The sequence below is a fragment of the Artibeus jamaicensis genome, unplaced genomic scaffold (assembly GCF_021234435.1).
Source record: "Artibeus jamaicensis isolate MK-2021 breed Jamaican fruit bat unplaced genomic scaffold, CSHL_Jam_final contig_518, whole genome shotgun sequence".
NCBI lineage: Eukaryota > Metazoa > Chordata > Mammalia > Chiroptera > Phyllostomidae > Artibeus > Artibeus jamaicensis.
In genome coordinates this window covers 3,220,519-3,240,676 of record NW_026521870.1, presented here as the reverse complement: position 1 = coordinate 3,240,676, position 20,158 = coordinate 3,220,519, and the positions used below count along the sequence as shown (strand labels likewise).

Sequence of the window (20,158 nt, the reverse complement as noted above, 5' to 3'; positions counted from 1 at the left end):
AACATAACACCCACAGTATCCAAAACAATATTTATAACAAAACTTCCTTTAAAAAAGTTTTCTCAGCATATGAAAGATAGTATGAGGGCAAATTCAAATATTTATATGGTCAACAAAATTTAGGAATATTATTTAGGAAACCTATAACTGTTGCAGACCCTGGCCAGCAGAGTCCGCCTGTTGTGGCTGACGACGAGAATCAATGCACAGGTGACAACAATCCTGTGTGGAAAAAGGGAACAGGCACGACTACTCTCTCAAGGGGAGAGTGCCTATGGTGCCTTGGCTGCTCCCTCAAGAGGGGAGCTCCCTGACCCTTGCCTAGAGAAGCTTTTATTGTCTTCCTGGGGTCTTACATCATAGAAAGATTTATTATCTATCACATAGAACATTATTGTGTACATTCTAGATACAATCAAGGAAATAAAAATAGCATGCAGAGGGGGATGGCAATGAGCTCATTAGCTCTGTCCTTGGGAGAGCTCACACAGGCTTTGGAAGTTACCTTGAGGATAAACAATATACATTTGTTGCTTTAGACCAGGGTGAGGGAGTTTTAGCAAGAGCAAGCCATAACAGTCTGTAAGTATTTTCTAGGCCTGATTCCCACGGGAAAACTCAGTTTGAAGGTCTGGTTCCTGCCCACCACTTCGCTTCTGTAGGTTTTCCATACAGAGCTGAGTCACATTTGCCAGACCAAGACAAACTGGCCCCCTACTTATAACCATTATAGAGGTCATTGACAATAACCTTTTATGTGAATTACCAATGTATAAAGAGAAAAATAGTAAAACTATGAAAGCATGGAGTCTTGAATGAAAAAGCATCCACTGTTTATCATTAATTAGATATATCCAATCATTGCCTTTAATCTCCTTTTTGAAATGACGATATGGTGGGGAGAGAAAGTCTTCTGAAAAGATGATGTACCATCCTGAGGAATCTTTGTCTGTCTGAGATATAATCAATTTATAAATCTTTAAAAATGAATGTTTATTTCTAAAATACATAAAATATAGTGAATAATCTGTTATTGTTGTCCCTAAATCTATATAACTACTACTGTTAGCATAGGTAGCTAGATATTAATAAAGAAAAGAAGCATGCGGAATCAAACATTAGTCATAATAACCTGGAAAGCTGAATTAGTTATTAAGATAACATTTCACCAAGCGTACTAGGAAGTCACAGCATTTACAGACCAGTTCACACACTCCAGGGTACTGCTGCCGAGGAGATCTAACCCTCTAGGCAGACAGGAAAGCCTCTTCGGGTTCCGCCCAGCTACTACTGGGTTAGCAGTGGGAGGGGGAGGGGAAAACCATCGCTGGGCACATGTGCAGTGGAAACCAGATGAGGTAACAGAATTTGATGCGCATACAGGAGTCAAAATGGTGACTGTAGAGGATGATCAGTGTAGCCTGGGGACAGAATGGATTGGCTACAAGGCAATCCCAGCACAAGCCCATGAAACCTGGAAACTTGATTGGTTACTGTGAACAAGTGCCTGGTCATTCCTAAACCTGAGATAATATAATCTCGGGGAACAAAGCCCTTCTTTCTCGTGTCCATATTCTCACCCCATCCATTCACATGTTCTCTCCGTGGCAGCCACGTGGGTCTCATGGCCACCCGGGAGCCACAGCAGACTGTGTGGGCTCCTTGGAGTAAGCTCTGACACAAAAGAAAAACTCTGAACACTGGCCTTTGTTTTGGCCTTGATGAAAAAAGATTGGAATTTTTTCTAGACGAGACATTAGAAACCCAGGGACTGCCTTCTATTTCCACCTAAATAAATCTTGCCACTCCGCAGCCTCCTGTGTGTGGGTCCATGCAATGCTTTCCTCGCGATCCCATAAAAGACCTTGGTCTCCACCAGCAACACTACAGTTGTAACTTTAACATTGACACACGTCTTGAATTGCTCAACAGATTCTAAAATATTTTCCTGGATCTTGTTTACCTTGTTCAAAAGATTACATTTCTTAGAGTCAAATATCACTGACCTCAAACTCTTACTATTCTTCTGATGCAGTATTTCTCAGCATGAAATTATAGTTTATCAATTAAATATTGAGATTTAGAACTGGTTTTCTAGTAGGACTTTAAAAATTCAATGTATTTGTCATTGTGTTTATTACACTTTTTAGAGTAAATGGAGCAAAGGAAAGGAGTGTATTTGATAGTAAAAGTTTCTTATTGCACAAATAAAATTGCAGTTTATGAAATACCATTCAATATTTGTATAACAGTGAAAACATTGTTTCGATCTGAGTAGCAATATAAAGGTAGGAAAAAAAGAGAGCTAAAGGAAATATGCAGGAAAGGAGACATGTCTCAAAATAAAGTTTTGATTGGGTCAACCTTGAGTAATCCACCTAAGTAACTGATAAGTGATGAGCAGTATGTACTGACTGGAAAAACATAGAGCAAATGAGTGGAAAATGAACTGGAGTATAGAATGTGGCAGGATCTATATGAAAATTTTCATTTTAATCATAATAAGTTCTTGGACAATTTGATAGCATTTTTATTAACCTAATTATTTTATATAGCTTCTAAGACCTAATATTTATATATAGATTATATAAATCAGGGTTTTCCAGACTTTATTCTGAAAACATATTCATATGTGAATGAAGAAAATTTGATTTGAGTGTGATATGAATAGAGAAGTTAAATTCATAGGAAAAATGTTTCCACTGATATTGTTAGCATAGGTAGTTAGCTAATAAGAAAGGGTTTAGCTAGTTATTAATAAGGAAGGAAGCAAAGAGAAACAAGTATTAATCTTAATGAACTGGGAATCTGAATCAGATATTAGGACAGCAATTCATTAAGCTTACTAGGAAACTATAGCATTTATAGATTTATTCACATACTCCAGGGGCCCGCTTCTGAGGGGATTCAATCTTTGGAAAGAACAGTAAATCTTCTAAGGCCTGCTGCTAGCCCAGTACTGGATTATTGGAGGACAGAGGAGAGAAAAAATTCCTCTGCTGGGCACATGTGCAGTAGAAACCAGATGATGTAACAGTACATTTTGACATGCACAGTAGAAGTCAAGATGGCACAAGGGAGGTCTTTCTACTTTTGGACATGTGCAGTAAGAGCCAAAATGGCAACATAAAGGGGCAGAGCCTCGCCTGGGAAAAAGCGATAAGGTAATCAGATTAGATAGACAGCACAGAATGCCAGAAAGTCCGGTGAATGTCTCAACTCAAGCCCAGGAAGGTCAGGAAGTTGGGTTGGATGATTTGAATGGCACCTTGATCATTACTAGGTACCAAGAAAATATACAGAGGATTAACAGAAGCTTCAGGGCACTTGCTGCTAGAGCCTCCCTACCCTCAAAGTTCCAACGGTGTATTATTCTCCTTAATACGCATAAAATCTTGCCACCACATTTACACTTCTCAATGCCTCAAAATAACTCATTTTCATTGGTAATAACATTATCTGTGGCTCCTCACTTACAATGTTCTCTCTTCCAATTCTATGCATGTGCAATTTTAATACAATACCTATTAAGGAGAGGGCATTTAACACAAAGGAATTTCATTCAGTGATTCTTATCCTCAACTAAGACATAACGTCTCTGTCTCTAAACCATTGGCAAAAGAACTAGGAAAGAGATCTTTGACTACCCTTTGAAGTTGTGAAATAAAGCACCTCAGTATAAAAAGCAAAATGTGAAGTTTAGGCCTGTGGTTTCAGATCATAAAAACTTTGGACTTAGGAATGACATACATCTGGGTTTAGTGCCAATGTGGGGGCTAAAAAAATGTTAATATTTTTCTTCCCACTTTCTGAGTTCTTCTGGCTGGACTAATAATCAAATCAACAGAGACAGATTAAAGGGGAATTCACGTAGGTATAAAAGTTCCAAAGACAATGAGACGACATTAGGTATACAAGACATTTTGGACAAAGGTGAAAGAAGGCACCAAGGTTTTAGATTTGAGAAGTGAAAATGGGTGACTTACAGGTAGTTGAGGAAGAGGGGAATATATGTGGCAAATTCTGTTAGGTAACTCAGAAAGAAAGGGAAGGAATACAAGGTATCTTGCTAACAGGCACCTGCCTGAAATCCTTGTTTTTCACACTGAATTCAAATTAGGTTAAGGAAACATCCCAAGTTCTCTTTCCTGAAACAGGTTTCTCTGTCTGAATCTGTTGGGCAGGAAAGAAGGGAGGCTCAAAGCCTCCTTCTGAGACTTGTCTCTTGATAGATAGTTAAAAATCATTGTCTCCAAAGGGCAGCTTCAGGGTGGCAGAATTATTTTGGTTCCCTTCCCTAGCTCTTTCACATTCACACACTTCCTGTGTGATCTCGGGCACATTGCCTAGCTTCTCTCAACCTTGGTTCTCAATCTGTAAAGTAGAGTTAAAAATATGCAGCCACGATCACAATAAGGTAAATGTGCATGTAAGTTCTGGTGCAGCCCCTGACGAAGCAGACAATCAGGACATTCATGAGACAGTGAGAATAACTTTGCAATGGTGCGCCATAATGTCAGCAGCTTTTCCTGTTGAAGTGAAGCATTTTCTATGTGACCAGAATGTTTCCACAGAAGATGTTATCATTTAACCTGTTTCTTTTGAAAAGGTTAAACTTACAAAATATACACAAATTTCTGATTCATTGCAAGTCAGCCTATCACATGTCTGCAGGGACATTCTGATATGAATTTAAATTAGAATTTCTGAGTTGAACAAAATTTCACTTCTTGTTTGTCCCAGTCCTTCAGACAGACTCAGAATAGACTTTAACGTTAGAGAAGAGTCTGGGTAAACCATTTTAAAGGGTTTCATCAGGATTTTTTAATATGACATTGATTAAACTAGATTAGCTGCCAACTTTACTGGATCTCTCACTTTTCGCGAGCATCACATTAACTTGATCCAAAGAAATACGTAGTGGATATTATTATGATTTAAAATTTCTAGAAAATATTTGTTCCATTTCCCAGCCAGAAGAAGAAAGGTTTCTTTACAAATGCAGCAGATATATGTGTGTCTATTAAACTAGTATTGAAATATAAGTTTTTATCACATTAGCATCTTTCTGTCATTTGTGCCCCACACAACTTGGGTAGACATGGACACAGAAAGAGAGAGAGCTAGAGAGAGAGAGAAGGGGAGGGAGAGAGAAAGAAAGAGTTGTCCTGCTTTTGACTCTATTCATGCGATGAAAGTGAAAGAAAAATCACATCCTCAAATCTCAAAAAAATGTAGTATGCAAATTGTGAAAAATCCCTCAACAGTCTCATTTTTGTACACAGCTTTATGCCCAATGTTTAGTCCTGTGTTCAAATGGAATTGTTAGCATTAAAATATATAATTTAAAGGAAGTGGGAAAGCCACTTGGTCTGTTGTCTCCAAGATGCATTGAAAATATCCCCTTTATAAAACACATTGAAGAAGCCTATAAATTTGCAAAACTGGTGAGAGTCACTATTGGAAAATACTGTGCTGTATCTTTATGTGATGATTAAGACAATTGCTGGAAGTAACTATTACCCACACTTCTTTCAGAATCATTTCCAAGGAACAGCTAAAAATGCTGTTAACTCTAAGAGACTCAGTCTGTCAAAATGTATAAAAGTGACATACCATTAATGCTAGTTTAACCTAAAAAACTCATCCTGTAATGAAATGCTCTATATAAATTCAGGAAAGATAGGAAATGCACAGTTCTCTTCTATGTTAGCCAGTATGTGAGACCCATGGTGTTAAGATATAGAAACGGTCGTTTGACTCCCTGCAGAGCCTTAGTAATAGCACCATGATATTTATCTATAGACATGTTTGCTTTTCTGAACATGTCTTAGAGACCTAGAGATGACATTTCTCCAACATGGAGGAAGGATTTGGAAGAAGATATGACTATAAAGAAGAGGAATTTCTTTTCCTGCCCGCCCCCCAACATTTGTTTTAGCACACAAAAATATAGACATTAACACACACACAGCCACACTTAGAAATGAAGCATGTCTATAAAGAGCATTTTCAAAGTGACCTTTTTTTCCCAAAATGGGAGCATCAAACACTGAACCCAGTACTACTTTCCTCATACTCGGGATAGTCATCACCCCCATGCAGGTCAGAGGCTCTACACACAGGCAGAGACAGGATGATCATCTGGGAAAAACGTCATTTAAAGAGTGCTTTACCACCTTGGACCTTCTCCCCACTGCCCATCTTGTCTCTGTCTTCCCTCCTTCCTGACTCGAAATTCCCTTCTTTAGGAAGGCACTTCGCCTCTACAAGTTTGCTATTAAACCTGCTGCCTGGGATGCCTTCCTGACCTCTGCTCTCATGGCAGATTGGCTCATCAGATTATCTAGTAACACTTGTGCTTCCAGTAAGACAAAGCAGTTAAACTCCATTGAAAAAAGTAGAAAATACATATGAAATTGATATCATTATCATTTTGACTTTCTTAACATTTTGTACAGATATCCCTATTGTCTAGCTTTAATTTATGTTTCCAACCTATTTTTTTCTACTCTTCCTTTTCATGTTCTATTCTTTGGCCTTCTGACACTTCCTTGTATAAACCTGACACTTCCACACCTGTAACTTTGCTCATTCTCTTTCTGAAGCACTCAAAAATGTCATATCCTTGATAATTTGTCTATTGGTAGGTGAGACCACTTGAGACAGCTATACACAGTAAAGATTTTTAGCTTCAATGAACAGTTATGAGCCACTGAGTAGTACTAAAATTGTAATGTGCAGAAGAATCACCTTGCCAATAAGGGAGATTTTTGTGGATCCATCCCCAATGATCCTGCTTTAGTGATCCTGTAACAACCAGCACGTGCAATGTTAGTATGTCCACCAGGTGATTCTAAAACAGGTGAGTCTAATACCTCTTTGAAAAAAAAGCTGCACTAAGAACATCTCACTTTGCTTTTTAAATTTCTAGTAAAAGACATTCTAGAAAACATTTTTTCAAAATAAAAATGTTAAAATTAGTATTAAATCTCAAAAATTCCATTTCAGGAATATTAGATTACAGACAGGCTTACCCCTATTGCCCTAGCTAGATTGAAAGTATTTAGATGAAAGATAGCTAAAGGTGAGTTAATGAAATTGCTATTATTAATCATTTTTTGAGAAAATGTAGGAATCCCAAGGACATGATATAATTTGCATCACTTTTGTGCTGCCTCTGCCAGCTCTGTAGTAAAGAGTAACAACACAACTCTTTATGGAAAGGGCAGGTTTACTATGGAAATAATTCTTTGCAAAACTCAGGAAATGGTATCAGAGCCTGTGAACTGTGCTCTTCCAACTGGAGAATCCTGTATTTGTAATAAATTCCTTTTGCTCTGGATGAGTTCTGCATTTTCAATGAGGTTAACTTGGCAACATTCTAGTTGATTTTAATAAAAATAGCTGCTTTGAGGACAGGGAGCTGAGGTTGCCAAATTTACAGCTGCCTTGCACAATTACTCTTACACCTCCTTCAGGGCTACTTAGAACCAGTAAGCAAATTAAGTGTATCGATTGCAATTTTGTTGGACTAACCTCCCTTTTTTTCTTAGGGAATAAACTTGATTCCTTTCAGTATGTGTCTGTTCAGAGTGATCTCTTTTCTTTTCAGCCATAACACAAAGACAACATCATGGCTGGATCCACGACTTGCAAAAAAGGCTAAACCTCCAGAAGAGTGCAAAGAAAATGGTAGGTTATTAAGTTTTTATGGTATTTCATCATTGCACTTCGAGAATGTTTGTGTTTCTTAAGAGAGGGTCTTGACTAAAGAAGCGATAATCTAGTCGAAGCAGTTTTAAAGATGTGGTACTAAATGCTCAGAGAGGAGAGAATTAACTCGGCATTTCAGCATTGCCATGTGGTTTTCCTTTTTCTCTCTGAGGAGGCTGTGTGGGATCTCACGTCGCTGTCCTCTCTGTCGGTTCTGTTTGACTCCTGGCCTTGACGTTCCACCAACTACTAAGGGCTTTTTGTTTGCAATATGTCTGTTTGAGTACTCTGGTCTTTTCACTGGAGTTAATTATGATATGTAGAGAAATAGTAGTGTGAAACTATAAATAATGTTTGATTTCGATAGTATTCTGGTAGTTATTAAGGACTTGGTGGTACGAAGACCTATACATAAAGATCTATATCTTTCCTTTAATCAGACATTTAAATAAAGTAATTAATTTCACAAATATACTGGGTTATCCTTAGTATTTCCCAGTTTCCATTAATTTGCTTAAAAATCTACTGTTTTCATATATGTAAAGAATTTTTTAAACAATTTTGAGTATTAGATGAATATAAACCTTGAATTCAAATTAGGAAATTATACAGATGAAGTCTGTTATTGAAGATACTTGTAATTTCTTAATATAGAGTCTAATGGTAAGAGAGTACTTATAAGTTATCTACAGTTATACATATAAGAGTCTCCAAATGACTTATTATCTGACTATATTCATAGCCTTTATCTGATCAAATTATTAGAGCCTTATTCAGAGGTATCTATCATTGAAGAATTCTCAAAAGTTAAAAAAGTTATGAGGGCTATTTAAACTTTTTTAAAAAGTCTTTTAAAAATTAAGTTTTTTAAAGTCTTAATGTCAAAGTCCTTTTGCTTTGCAAGCAATTCTGGCTTTCTCAAATAGTTTCTGGAAAATATTTATTCCTGTGTTGTCGAGGATCTGCTCACAAATGAGTTAATTTTTAATGGTAGTATACAATTTATATGTACATATTTGAATGCATATGTATCCAGTTTTTAAATGCTATCTACATGTTTCCATTCATAGCTATATCTCTGTGCCTTCCCTGTAATAGTACAACTGCATGTGCTTGAATTCCATAAAGTTCAAGCACATGTGGCCTGGACTTTGAGCACACTTAGGTTATATCTTTGACAATATTGAGATACGTTGCAGATTGTGATGGGTTATAAATGAATGACCTGATCTATTGTATCTGGAAGTTACAATTTACTTGTGCCACAGATGTAAAACCTTAGTGTATACTAATTAAAATAAATTTAATGATTTTGCAGTTCTGTGACATTTTGAACTTCTCAACTCTCTTGTTCCTTTGAGTTGTTCTTTTCACTATAAAAGCCTATTAAAGTTACACTTTAAAATCCTGGGAGAGATGTAAGCATAATTACAATATTTCAGTGTTACCAGGTTTCCCTACATCTGCATTTGTCTGTCTTCTCAAGATGGTAGATGCCTAAGTATGATGCCAGGGTCTGTGAATCTCTTGTCATTGACAAATGAGTCCTAGAATACAGTCTTATAGCTCAGAATAATTTATAACTGGTCAACTACTATTCCCACAAAATAAATAATTCATAGATTTTATTCCATTTATTATCGTAATGTTTTACAAAAGAAACTACCATCTAGCTAGTTAGAATGCTAGTATTCTAAACATGTTTTAAGTTTCCTTGCCAACAAAAGTTTTTTTAGGAAATACTATTATTCTGTTTTACTTTTTTTCAGTAACATAGATTAAAATTGCTTGCTTAAAGTTTTGGCTGTTAATGGATTAATGTTGATCCTGCTAGTTAAGTCAGGCTTCTTTATAAATATCACAGTTCATCTCAGATCAAACAGTTAGTGGAATGATTTTCTGAATGTTGAAATGTGTGTAAAATGTCTATTAAAATTTCACAGAGGCTCAAGATGATAATATCTTTTCCAGTGAAGATTTATCCTTCTTCTACTAAGGAGATACAGTAGAATCACTAACTATACCTTAATCCAATTTGGAGCTGAGCCAGCCTGAGGTTGGGCTAAGTTTCCATAAGACCCAATCTGTCTCTGCTTTGCTCCTATTCTCAGGGTGTTTGCCCACCCACCCAGGTTTTTAACTAAAAGTTAAAAGTATTGCAGGTTGGCAAATTATTTTGTGGAAGAGTCAGGTAGTAAACATATTAAGCTTTTCAGGCCATCCATTCTCTTCCTTTTTCTTTTTTTTTCAACCTTTTAAAAGTGTTTAAATTGTTATTAGCTGATGGACTATACAAAAAATGATGGCAGGCTGGGTGTGATCCACAGGACCAACTCTGGCCTACTGCATTCGTGCGGAGGCTGCCTATGGCAGGTCTTAAACACCAATTATTTTTTAAGTGTTTTTATTCTTGGTAATGAAAGACTGCCAAAAAATTCATGGTGTTTTTCAGGGGTTTTAGCTTAGCTTTTTACCTCGAGACTTTGTAGCTTCAGAATTTGACAAATGCGCTCATGGGATAACTGGCCATGTGTTCAAGATCTCTCAATTCTGTATTTTATCACTTCAGTGCCTCAAGATTACTAAACTCAGTACTGGCCCATCTAACCCCCAGCAGGAGTCTTCTTCTCAGGCCAAATCTGGATTATGCCCAGAGCCCAGAATCAGTAAAATCTGCTGCAAAACCTTCTCTCACCTCTCCAGGGTCCTCTTCAGAATCTTGAAGGTCTATACCTGTTATTTCAGCAGTTCTCTGATTCTCTTTAACTGCTCACTTTTTATATGTTATGTAGATTTTATATGTGTTCTCTTAGTTTATAACCTGCTCACTTCATCCCACTTGGAAGCAGAAATTTTATTGCAATAATATTTAAATTACACATTTGAGGCATTATTGAGTTGCATACTATGAATTCCTTATTAGTATTAGAATTTATATTTTGTAAATTAATCTTGCTCTGGCCTGTGTGGTTCAGTGGTTGGAGCATCCTCCAGTAACCACAGACTTGTGGGTTTGATTCCCCATCAGGGCATGTACCTGAGTTGCAGGTCCATCCCCATCCTCTGGTGTAGGCTCATGCGACCCCCTGTCCAGACCTTTACTCTTTCCAGTCCTAACATTTATAGAAGCAACACATCAATGTTTCTCTCTCTCCCTTCCTCTCTCCTTTCCTCTCTTTCTCTGAAAAAAGAAAATGAAAATGTCCTCACATGAGGATAAAAAAATTAACACCTCAAGATTAAATTTCTAAGTGCTAAGTAATACTTTATGTTGTATATGTGTGCCTATTATTATGAAGGCACAAGTTATGTAGCTTGTGTATGTAGATATGTAGATGTACGCTTCTTCAGCTATGTTTACACAGGTGCATACAGTGTAAACATATGGTCAACTCCTTGGTCAACTCCAAAAAGAAGACAAGTGAAAGGCAGATGGAAGGAGGTATCAACTGATTTAAATTATTCTTGGACTAGAGAAAAAAACTACCAAATGTTTCACTGGTACCAAGGGGAAAAAGGGAACATGGGATGGCTCAGTACAAATACAAATTAAACAACTGCATGTTCTATTGACACTAAAGCACTTATTTAGCTTTTTATCTCAAAGATAATAATGCTACTAAACATGAAAACATACTTCCTTCTCCCACAATATGGTTGAAAGTACTGAAATTATGCATTTGTCAGAGCGCTGTGCACTTAGGGGTTTTAGCACCGGTCTACATGGCAGAAAAACTTCTCCACCCACTACTGGATTCTAATATTATATTTGGGGGAATGCTGTTTAGAAAGCCAATACAGTCTTAAAAAATACCACGGAAATAGCAGCTAACTATTAAATAATTTTGAAGCAAGCTTGGTTGAACTGCATATAAAGCACCATCATATTCATCCAGCTCTCAGAACCAGTACCACAGGGTTTATCTGAGACATTTTCAATCACAAACACCCCAGTGGTGGCACATCCCACAGAAGCCACTGAGTCCTGGTTAATACAAAAATGAACTCAAGTCCTGGTAGGATTAATATTTTTTTAAGTTTAAATGTAATAACTAAAATCAGTAGGACCACAGTATTTTATATTCAGAAGAGGAAATTGTGTAGGATTTTTAGTCAGGGAAAATCTTATTCCAAACCCAAATCTGTGGGTTCTTGGGCAAGGTAATTAATCTCTGGGACCCTAGGTTTCTTTACCCATAAAGTGGGAATAATATTTATTCTGTGTTGTACCATAGGCTCTAAATAACTGTTCCTTTCCTTGCTTTTGTTATTCTCTGAACCAACAAATTAACCTCACAGAAGACTAACAGGCAGAAATTCAGAATAGTGGGCCTACAGCCTTGAATTACTGTAGGGTGTCCTGGACAGAGGGAAAAGAATAAGCCCATGTGAGCTAAAAGTATCCAGCTAGCTAATTCCAGCTTAATATTAATAAATTGGAGATTTTCCCCCTTCACTCTATTAAACTGGATCTAAATTTTCACAAAGTTAATCATTGAAGTTGTACAAACTAATTGGCTTCATTTCTTATTTATTGGTTTCGTATTTATGTGAATTGTGAGCTTTTCGTGTTTACTACAGAAAAGATTATGTAATCTTAACCATTTACCTATATGTAAATTGTATTCAATTGGCCTTAACTAAACCTTTGAACCATTACTTAATCTATCTTTAAAAATAACCATGTCCAAAATGAACATAAACAAAGATAGTATAAGCTATGTTTTATAATATTTAGTAAATAGATTTTTTAAAGAGAAGAAAGTTGCCTTTCTAAATATTTTAAAATGCTAATTAATTATATGTTGTTTCTTAAGTGCATTTTATAGAACTGACACACATTTTGGGGTTTTTTATTTTTATTAAATTTATTGGAGTAACAGTGCCTAAACTAATTATGTATCATTCAAGTGTACAATTCTATAACACATCATCTGTATATTGTAGTGCATATTAACCACCTCAACACCAATCTTCTTCTATCACCACTTATCACCATCTTCACCAACTTCTACCTCCCCACACACTTTCCCTCTGGTAAGCACCATACTGTTGTCTGTGTGTATGAATTGAGGGGTTCTTTTTGTGCTTAATCCTTCACCTTTTCACTGAGGCCTTTCCCCACCCTTCCCCTCTGAGAGCTGTCGATTTGCTCCCTATCTCTATGAATATGTTTCTAATTGTTTGTTTATATTGTTCATTAAATTCCACGTATAAGTGGGATCATATGGTACCTGTCTTTCTCTGTTTGGCTTATTTCACTTAGCATAATACTCTCCAGGTCCATCCATGATGTCACAAATAGTAAGATTTCCTTTTTTTTTTTTTTAATCCGTCAAGAAGGGCACTTGGGCTACTTCCAAAACTTGGCTGTTATACATAATGCTGCAATGAAATGAACATGAGGGTGCATGCATATATTCTTTCAAATCTGTAGTTTGGATTTCTTCAAATTTATTCCAGAAATAGAATCTCTGGGTCATAAAGCAGTTCCATTTTCTTAACTTTTTTGAGGAAACTTCATACTGCTTTCCACAGTGGCTATACCAGTCTGTACTCCTGCCACCAGTGCAAAAGGGTTTCCTTTTCTCCACATCCTCGCCAACACTTATTGTTTGTTGGTTTATTGATGATAGCCATACAGACAGGTGTGAGATGATATCTCATTGTGGTTTTAATTTGCAGTTTTCTGATTATTAGTAATGTTGAGCATCTTTTCATATGTCTATTGGCCTGTATGTCCTCTTTAGAGAAGTGTCTATTCAGGTTCTCTGTCAACTTTTTAATTGTATTTTTGGGGTGGTATTGAGTTGTGTAAATTCTTTATAAATTTTAGATATTAACCTCTTATCAATTAATAAATTTTGGATAAATTTATTAACCCTTTTTTGGTATTGTATCATTGGTAAATATGTTCTCTGATTCAGTGGATTGTCTTCATTTTGTTGATGATTTTCCTTGCTGTGTAAACAAGTTTTTAGTTTGGTGTGGTCCTATTTGTTTATTTTTATTTTGTTTCTATCACTCAAGAACTTATGTCAGAAAATGTATGGTTATGAGAAATGTCTGAGGTTTTACTATCTATGTTTTCTTCTAGGATTTTTATGGTTTCACATCTTACAATTAAGTCTTTAATCCATTCTGAGTTTATTCTTGTATGTGGTATAAGAAGGTGGTGGGGTTTCATATTTTTGCATATACCTGTTCAATTTTCCAAACACCATTTATTGAAGAGACCGTCTTTACTCCATAGTTTGCTCTTGACTCCTTTGTCAAATATTAATTGAAGATAAAGGTGTGGTTTATTTCTGGGCTCTCTGTTCTGTTCCATTGACCTATATGTCTGTTTTTATGCTATTACCATGCTGTTTTATTACTATGGCTTTGTAGTACACTTTGATATAGGTAGTATGATTCCTCTAATTTTGTTCTTCTTTCTCAAGATCATTGTTGCTATTTGGGGCCTTTTGTGGTTCTATATAAATTTTTGAAGTATTTTTTGCAGTTCTGTGCAATACATTATTGGTATCTTGTTAGGAATTTAGTTGAATCTGTAGATTGCTTTGGGTAATATGGATTTTAATTATGTTAAGTCTTTCTATCCATGAACATGGTATATGCTTCCACTTGTTTCTATTTTCAATTTCTTTCTTCAGTGACACACACATTTGAAAATGTACACTTTTATTTTCATAGTTCAGATTCCATTTGTGCAGCATAATTTATTTGCCCTTAAATAACGACTTTGGCTCATTGCTTCATTAAGTTTGTATTGATAATTGTATTGATAATCTATTCTCTCAAGATTAAATATGACCAAATTAATTTAATTTTTGAATATTTGTTTTTCTAATATAATAAACTTACTAAGATTATGTTTGGAAAGAACCTTAAATTTTTCCACCAAGCAGAATTTATAAAAACACTAAAAATATCAACTATGAAAGTACTAAAACTTCAAAATTGAAAATATTAATTTATTTGCTAATGCTGATCTCCTATGTTTAAATATTATGAAAAATTTGAATTTCATTTGGTTTTATACTGATATTTGGGGTGTTTTTGTAAAAATAGGGAAATTGTATATATTTTAATAGAAGCGGTTCTTATTTCACTCATTAAAAATCATTAATCATGATTTTTTATAGCAGTAAATTTTGGTATATTTCATCTAATAATATAGCATTCTTCCTGGTATTTTTGGCTCAATGATACTAATAGCAACATTTTAGGAATATAAATCTTTTGTGGAGAAAGTAAAATTAATCCAAAATATATGGGATGAATATTCCACTGCTGTGTACTGATAACAAATTCTGAGTTATTTGTGGCTGGCATCTGTTCCAATTGGTCCCATTCTGTTTTAATTATTTGGTGTCCAACCCATAACAGGTGTTAAATATTTTGAATATCTTTTCTGCACTCATTATTTTTATAGTTTCCATTCTACCTGTTAATATTTACTGTAGCTATGAAGTAGTGCTTATGTAAGGGCTATAAAATTCTGTCCTTTGTTCTTGATTGTTCATATTACATTTATGTTTAGGAGAGAGTTTGTGTTGTTCTTACTCCTACTACATCCAAGTTTAAAAATAATGTTGACATCATTGACTCTGTTCCTCACAGTAACAAAGTGATTTCAAATTTTTTCAAATATGACTTTTTATTTTTTATTTTGAAAGAAATATAAATTCACAGGACATAAACAAATACATAGGAAGGTCCCAAACAGCCCAGAAAACCTTCCCCAATGGTAACTTCTTATATAAATAAAATACGATATCAAAATTAAGAAATTAACATTGGTACAATTCAAAGACTTTATTCATAGTTTTACAAGTACTTTGTGTGTGTGTGTGTGTGTACGTGTGTAGTTCCATGAAATTATAACACAAATCTGGTTCCATGGAACTATGACCACGATCAAGAGTCAGAACTGTTCTATCACCAGAAGGCTTCCTCATACTGTCATTTACTGCCATGTATTACATCTCCTCCCGACACTGCCCCTAACCTTTAATGACCACTAATCTGTCATCCATTTTAATTAGATTGTTATTTCAGAAATGTTACATAAATGCAATTATACAGGATGGGACAAAAGTAGGTGTACAGTTGTTTGTATAGAAAACAATACAATAATTAATAAATAATAATACAAAAATAAACTGTGTTTTGTGTACTTACAATTGTAAACCTATGTTTGCCCTACCCTGTACAGCATCTAAACTTTTGAGATTACATTTTCTACTCCATTTAATTACATTAAAATCTATTCAAGTGCGCATATTAATTGTTTGCTATGTTTTGTATACCATTGTCTATTTAAACATTTACCCAATGAAAGTCATCTGGGTGATTTCTCCTTTTTAGCTACTACAAAGAAAACTGCTACAGGCAAACATACAGGTTTCATGATAAACATACATTTTACTTGTTAATGACAAGTGCCCAATAATACAATGTGAGGTTAAATAGAAAGTGCATTTTTAGTTTTAGAATAAACTGCCACACTGTTTTCTGAGCTAACTGTACCCTTTTACATTTCCACCAGCAGTGTCTGAGTGATGCAGTTACTCTGCAGCCTTGCTAGCATTTACCGTTATGACTATTTTTATTTTAGCCATTCTGATACATATACTATGAAAATATTGTGCTTTTAATTTGTATTTCCCTAATCATTAATGATATTGAACATCTTTTCATGTGATCATTGCCATTTGTGTATCCTGTTCAGTAGCATATCTGATCATGTCTTTTGCTAAATTTTTAATTAGACTGTGATATTAATTCAGTTTTGAGAGTTCTTTACATAATCTACATGTAAGTTCCTTTATCAGATATGTTGTTTTCAAACATTACCTCCCAGCCTGTAATTAGTTTTTTCATTATCTTAACAAGGTCTTTTGCAAAGAAAATGTAATTTTGATGAAGTGCAATTTATGATGTTTTTCTTTTATGAGTCATGCTTCATATGTCAAGTCTAAGAAATCTTCATCTAGTCCTAGGTGCCAAAATTTTCTCATTTTTAAAAACTGTAGTTTTATATTTCAGATTTAAGTTTGTGATTTCTTGATATTTTGAATTAATTTTTATATAAAGTATAAGGTTTAGATTGAAGTTCACTTTTTCCCCTATGGATATCTAATTGCTCCAGCACTATTTGTTGAAAAGGCCGTGCTTTCTCCATTAAATAGTGTGTACACCTTTGTCATAAATCAATGGGTTCCATTGATCTATGTGTTTATCTGTGCGCCAGTACCACTCTGTCTTGATTACAGTAGCTATTTAGTAAGCACTAATATTGGGTAGACTTATACTTCATAGTTTATTCTTTTAAGATGATGATGACAAATAGATATTTCAATTAGTCAGGAAGAGATAATAATTCTAAACTTGTGTGCTGTGCTCTTAATATAATCTTGTTATATAAAGAGGAAAAAATGACATCTAAAAAATTTTTGAAAATTTTACTGAGTATAATGATGTAGTGCACCTCTCTTACTATTCAATGCCTTAAAAAGAAAAATAAATAAGATTTAAATAACAGTAGTATTCTTGATTGAAAAGTCATGTGTAGATACTGCACTTAACAAATGGAGAATATTCCTCTCAAGCACACGTAGTACTTTATAAACATTTAGTACATAGTATTCAAAAGAGAAAGTCTCAGCAAAATTTAAAAATGACATTCCCATATTACAGAAAATTTCATTATACATCCATGAAAAGAAAACTAAAATACTCTCTATACCTGGGAATTTAAAAATACATTTATTTTTTCCATAATTTTATTAAGATGTGACAAAATTGTGTCAGGTTAAAGTATGCAATAGGATTATTTTATACACACATATATTATGAAATGATTAACACAATAAAGTTAGTTAATACATGCACCAGCTCTAATAATTACCTTTTTGTGTTTGTGTATTGAAAACATTTAAGGTTTACTCCCTTAGCAACTTTCAAGTGTAACATACAGTACCATTAACTATAGTCATCATGCTGTACATTAGTTCTCCAAAGTGTATTCATCTCATAACTGAAAGTTTTTACCTTTTGACCAATATCTCCCTATTTCCCCCCATTCTTAGCCCTTACTAACCACTATTCTACTTGGTTTTTATGAGTTTAACTTGTTTAAATTCCATGTATTTGTGAGATCATATTTCTCTGTCTTATTATATTTAGTATGATGCCCTCAAGATCTATGTATGCCGTTGCAAATTTCAGCACTTCCTTCTTTTTTTATGGCTGAATAATACACCACCATATAGATACATTACATATTATTTATCCATTAATCCCTCATTCGACACTTAGGTTGTTTCCATGTCTTCACTATTGTGAATCAGGCCACAATGAACACAGGAGTGCAGACCTTTCTTTAAGGTAATGATTTAATTTCTTCAGATATATGAGGCCCAGAAGTGGAAGTATTGAATCATATGACAATTCTATTTTTAATTTTTTGATGTATCTCCATACTGTTTTTCATAAGTGGTTGTTCCAAATTGCATTCCTACAGACACTGCACAAGTGTTTACTTTTTCCACATCCTCACCAATACCGGATATCTCTTGTCTTTTTTATAATTACCACTCTAAAAGTATGAGGTGATATATTCTTGTGGTCTTATTTGCATTTCCTTGATGATTACTGATGTTGAACACCTTTTCATGTTTATTCAAGCACTTGGCCCTTTTTTAATTGGATTACTTGTTTTATTTTTCTTCTTGCTATTGAGTTTATGAGTTCCTTACATATTTTGGATATTAACCCCTTTTCAGATATGGGGCTAAAACCATAACAAATAGTTTACAAATGTTTTCTGCCATTTTATAGGTTGTGTTTTTATTATGTTGATTGTGTGTGTGTGCTGTGCAGAAACTTTATAATTTGGTAAGTCCCACTTGTTTATTTTTGCTTTTGATGTGCTGTTATATCCAGAAAATAGTTGCAAACATCAATATCGAGGAGCTTCCTCCATATGTTTTCGTTTAGGAGTTTTATGGTTTCAAGTGTTACATGTTCATCTTTAATCCATTTCAAGTTAATGTTTTAGAATGGTGTAAGGTAGGGGTTCAGCTAAATTTTTCTGAATGTGAATATCAGTTCCCTATATCATTTATTGAAAAAACTGTTCTTTTCTTATTACATGTTCTTGGCTCCTTTATCAAACATTAGTTGACCATACATCCATGAATTTATTTTGGGCTCTTTGTTGTATTCCATTTGTCTGTGTTATTTTTTAATGCCAGAAGCATATGGTTTTGATCATTTTAGTTGTGTACTATGTAGTAGTTTGAAATCAGGAACTGTGATGCTTCTGCCTTTGTTGTTGTTGCTGTCTCTTCTGGAATTACTTTGGTTCTTTCGGGTCTTTTGTGGTTCCATATGAATTTTAGGATTTTCTTTTTCTATTCTGTGAAAAATGCCATTGGAACTTTGGGGGAGATTGCACTGAATCTACAGATGGCTTTAGGTAGCACAGACATTTTAACGATATTCATTCACTCAGTCTCTAAGCATGGGCTGTCCATCCACATGTATGTGCCATGTTCACTGTCATTCGTCTGTCGCTCGTAGTCTTCAGTGCACAGACCCTTCACTTGCTTAGGTTCATTTTTACTGATTTGATGCTGCTATAAGTGAGACTGTTTTCTTTTTTAAAGATAATTTATTATGTGTCTAGAAATGCAACTAATTTTTATATGGTATCTTTCTATTTTACAACTTTATTAAATTTGTTGATTAGTTCTAACAGTTTTTCAATGGTGTCTTTCAGATTTTCTCTATATAAGAATGTATCATCTGCATATAGAAGCAAGTTTACTTCTTTCTTTTTGATTTGGATGCCTTTTACTTCTTTTACTTGCCTAATTACTCTGGCCTGGACTTGTAGTACTATGTTGAACAAAATGGTGAGAGTGTTTACCCTTATCTTGTTCCTGATCTTAAAGAAAACACTTTCAACCTTCTACATTGAATATGTCTGCTGTGGGTTTGTCAGATATGGTTTTTATTATTTTAGGTACAGCTTTTCTATACCCAATTTTTTGAGACTTTTCATTATGAAAGGATGTTAATTTTCTCAGGTGCTTTTTGTAAATTATCGAGGTGATCATACAATTTTTATCTTTCATCCTATTTGTGTCATGTATCACATTTATTGCTTTATATATGTTGAGCCATCCTTACATCCCAGTGAGAAATCCCACTTCAGCATGGTGTATGATCTTTTTAATATGCTGCTGAATTCAGTTTGCTAGTATTTTGTTGAGAGTTTTTCAATCTATCTTTATCAGGTATGGCCTGTAATCTTTTGTTGTAGTTTTCATATCTGACTCTGATGCCAGGGTAGTGCTGTTCTCATAAAATGACTTGGGAAGTGTTACCTACTCTTCAGTTTTTGGAAGAGTATGAGCAGGATTGACAT

General features: G+C 34.7%; 1 protein-coding gene across 3 annotated transcripts in view; it reads left to right on the top strand.

Annotated features, from left to right (window-relative positions):
- MAGI2 (membrane associated guanylate kinase, WW and PDZ domain containing 2) overlaps positions 1-20,158 on the top strand; it is a 1,409,833-nt gene that overhangs the window by 934,084 nt on the left and 455,591 nt on the right. For all 3 annotated transcript variants that reach the window (XM_053668925.1, XM_053668924.1, XM_053668923.1), the window contains exon 6: positions 7,616-7,695. In XM_053668925.1, coding sequence (XP_053524900.1) covers positions 7,616-7,695 — 80 coding nt within the window. The remainder of the gene's footprint in view (positions 1-7,615; positions 7,696-20,158) is intronic.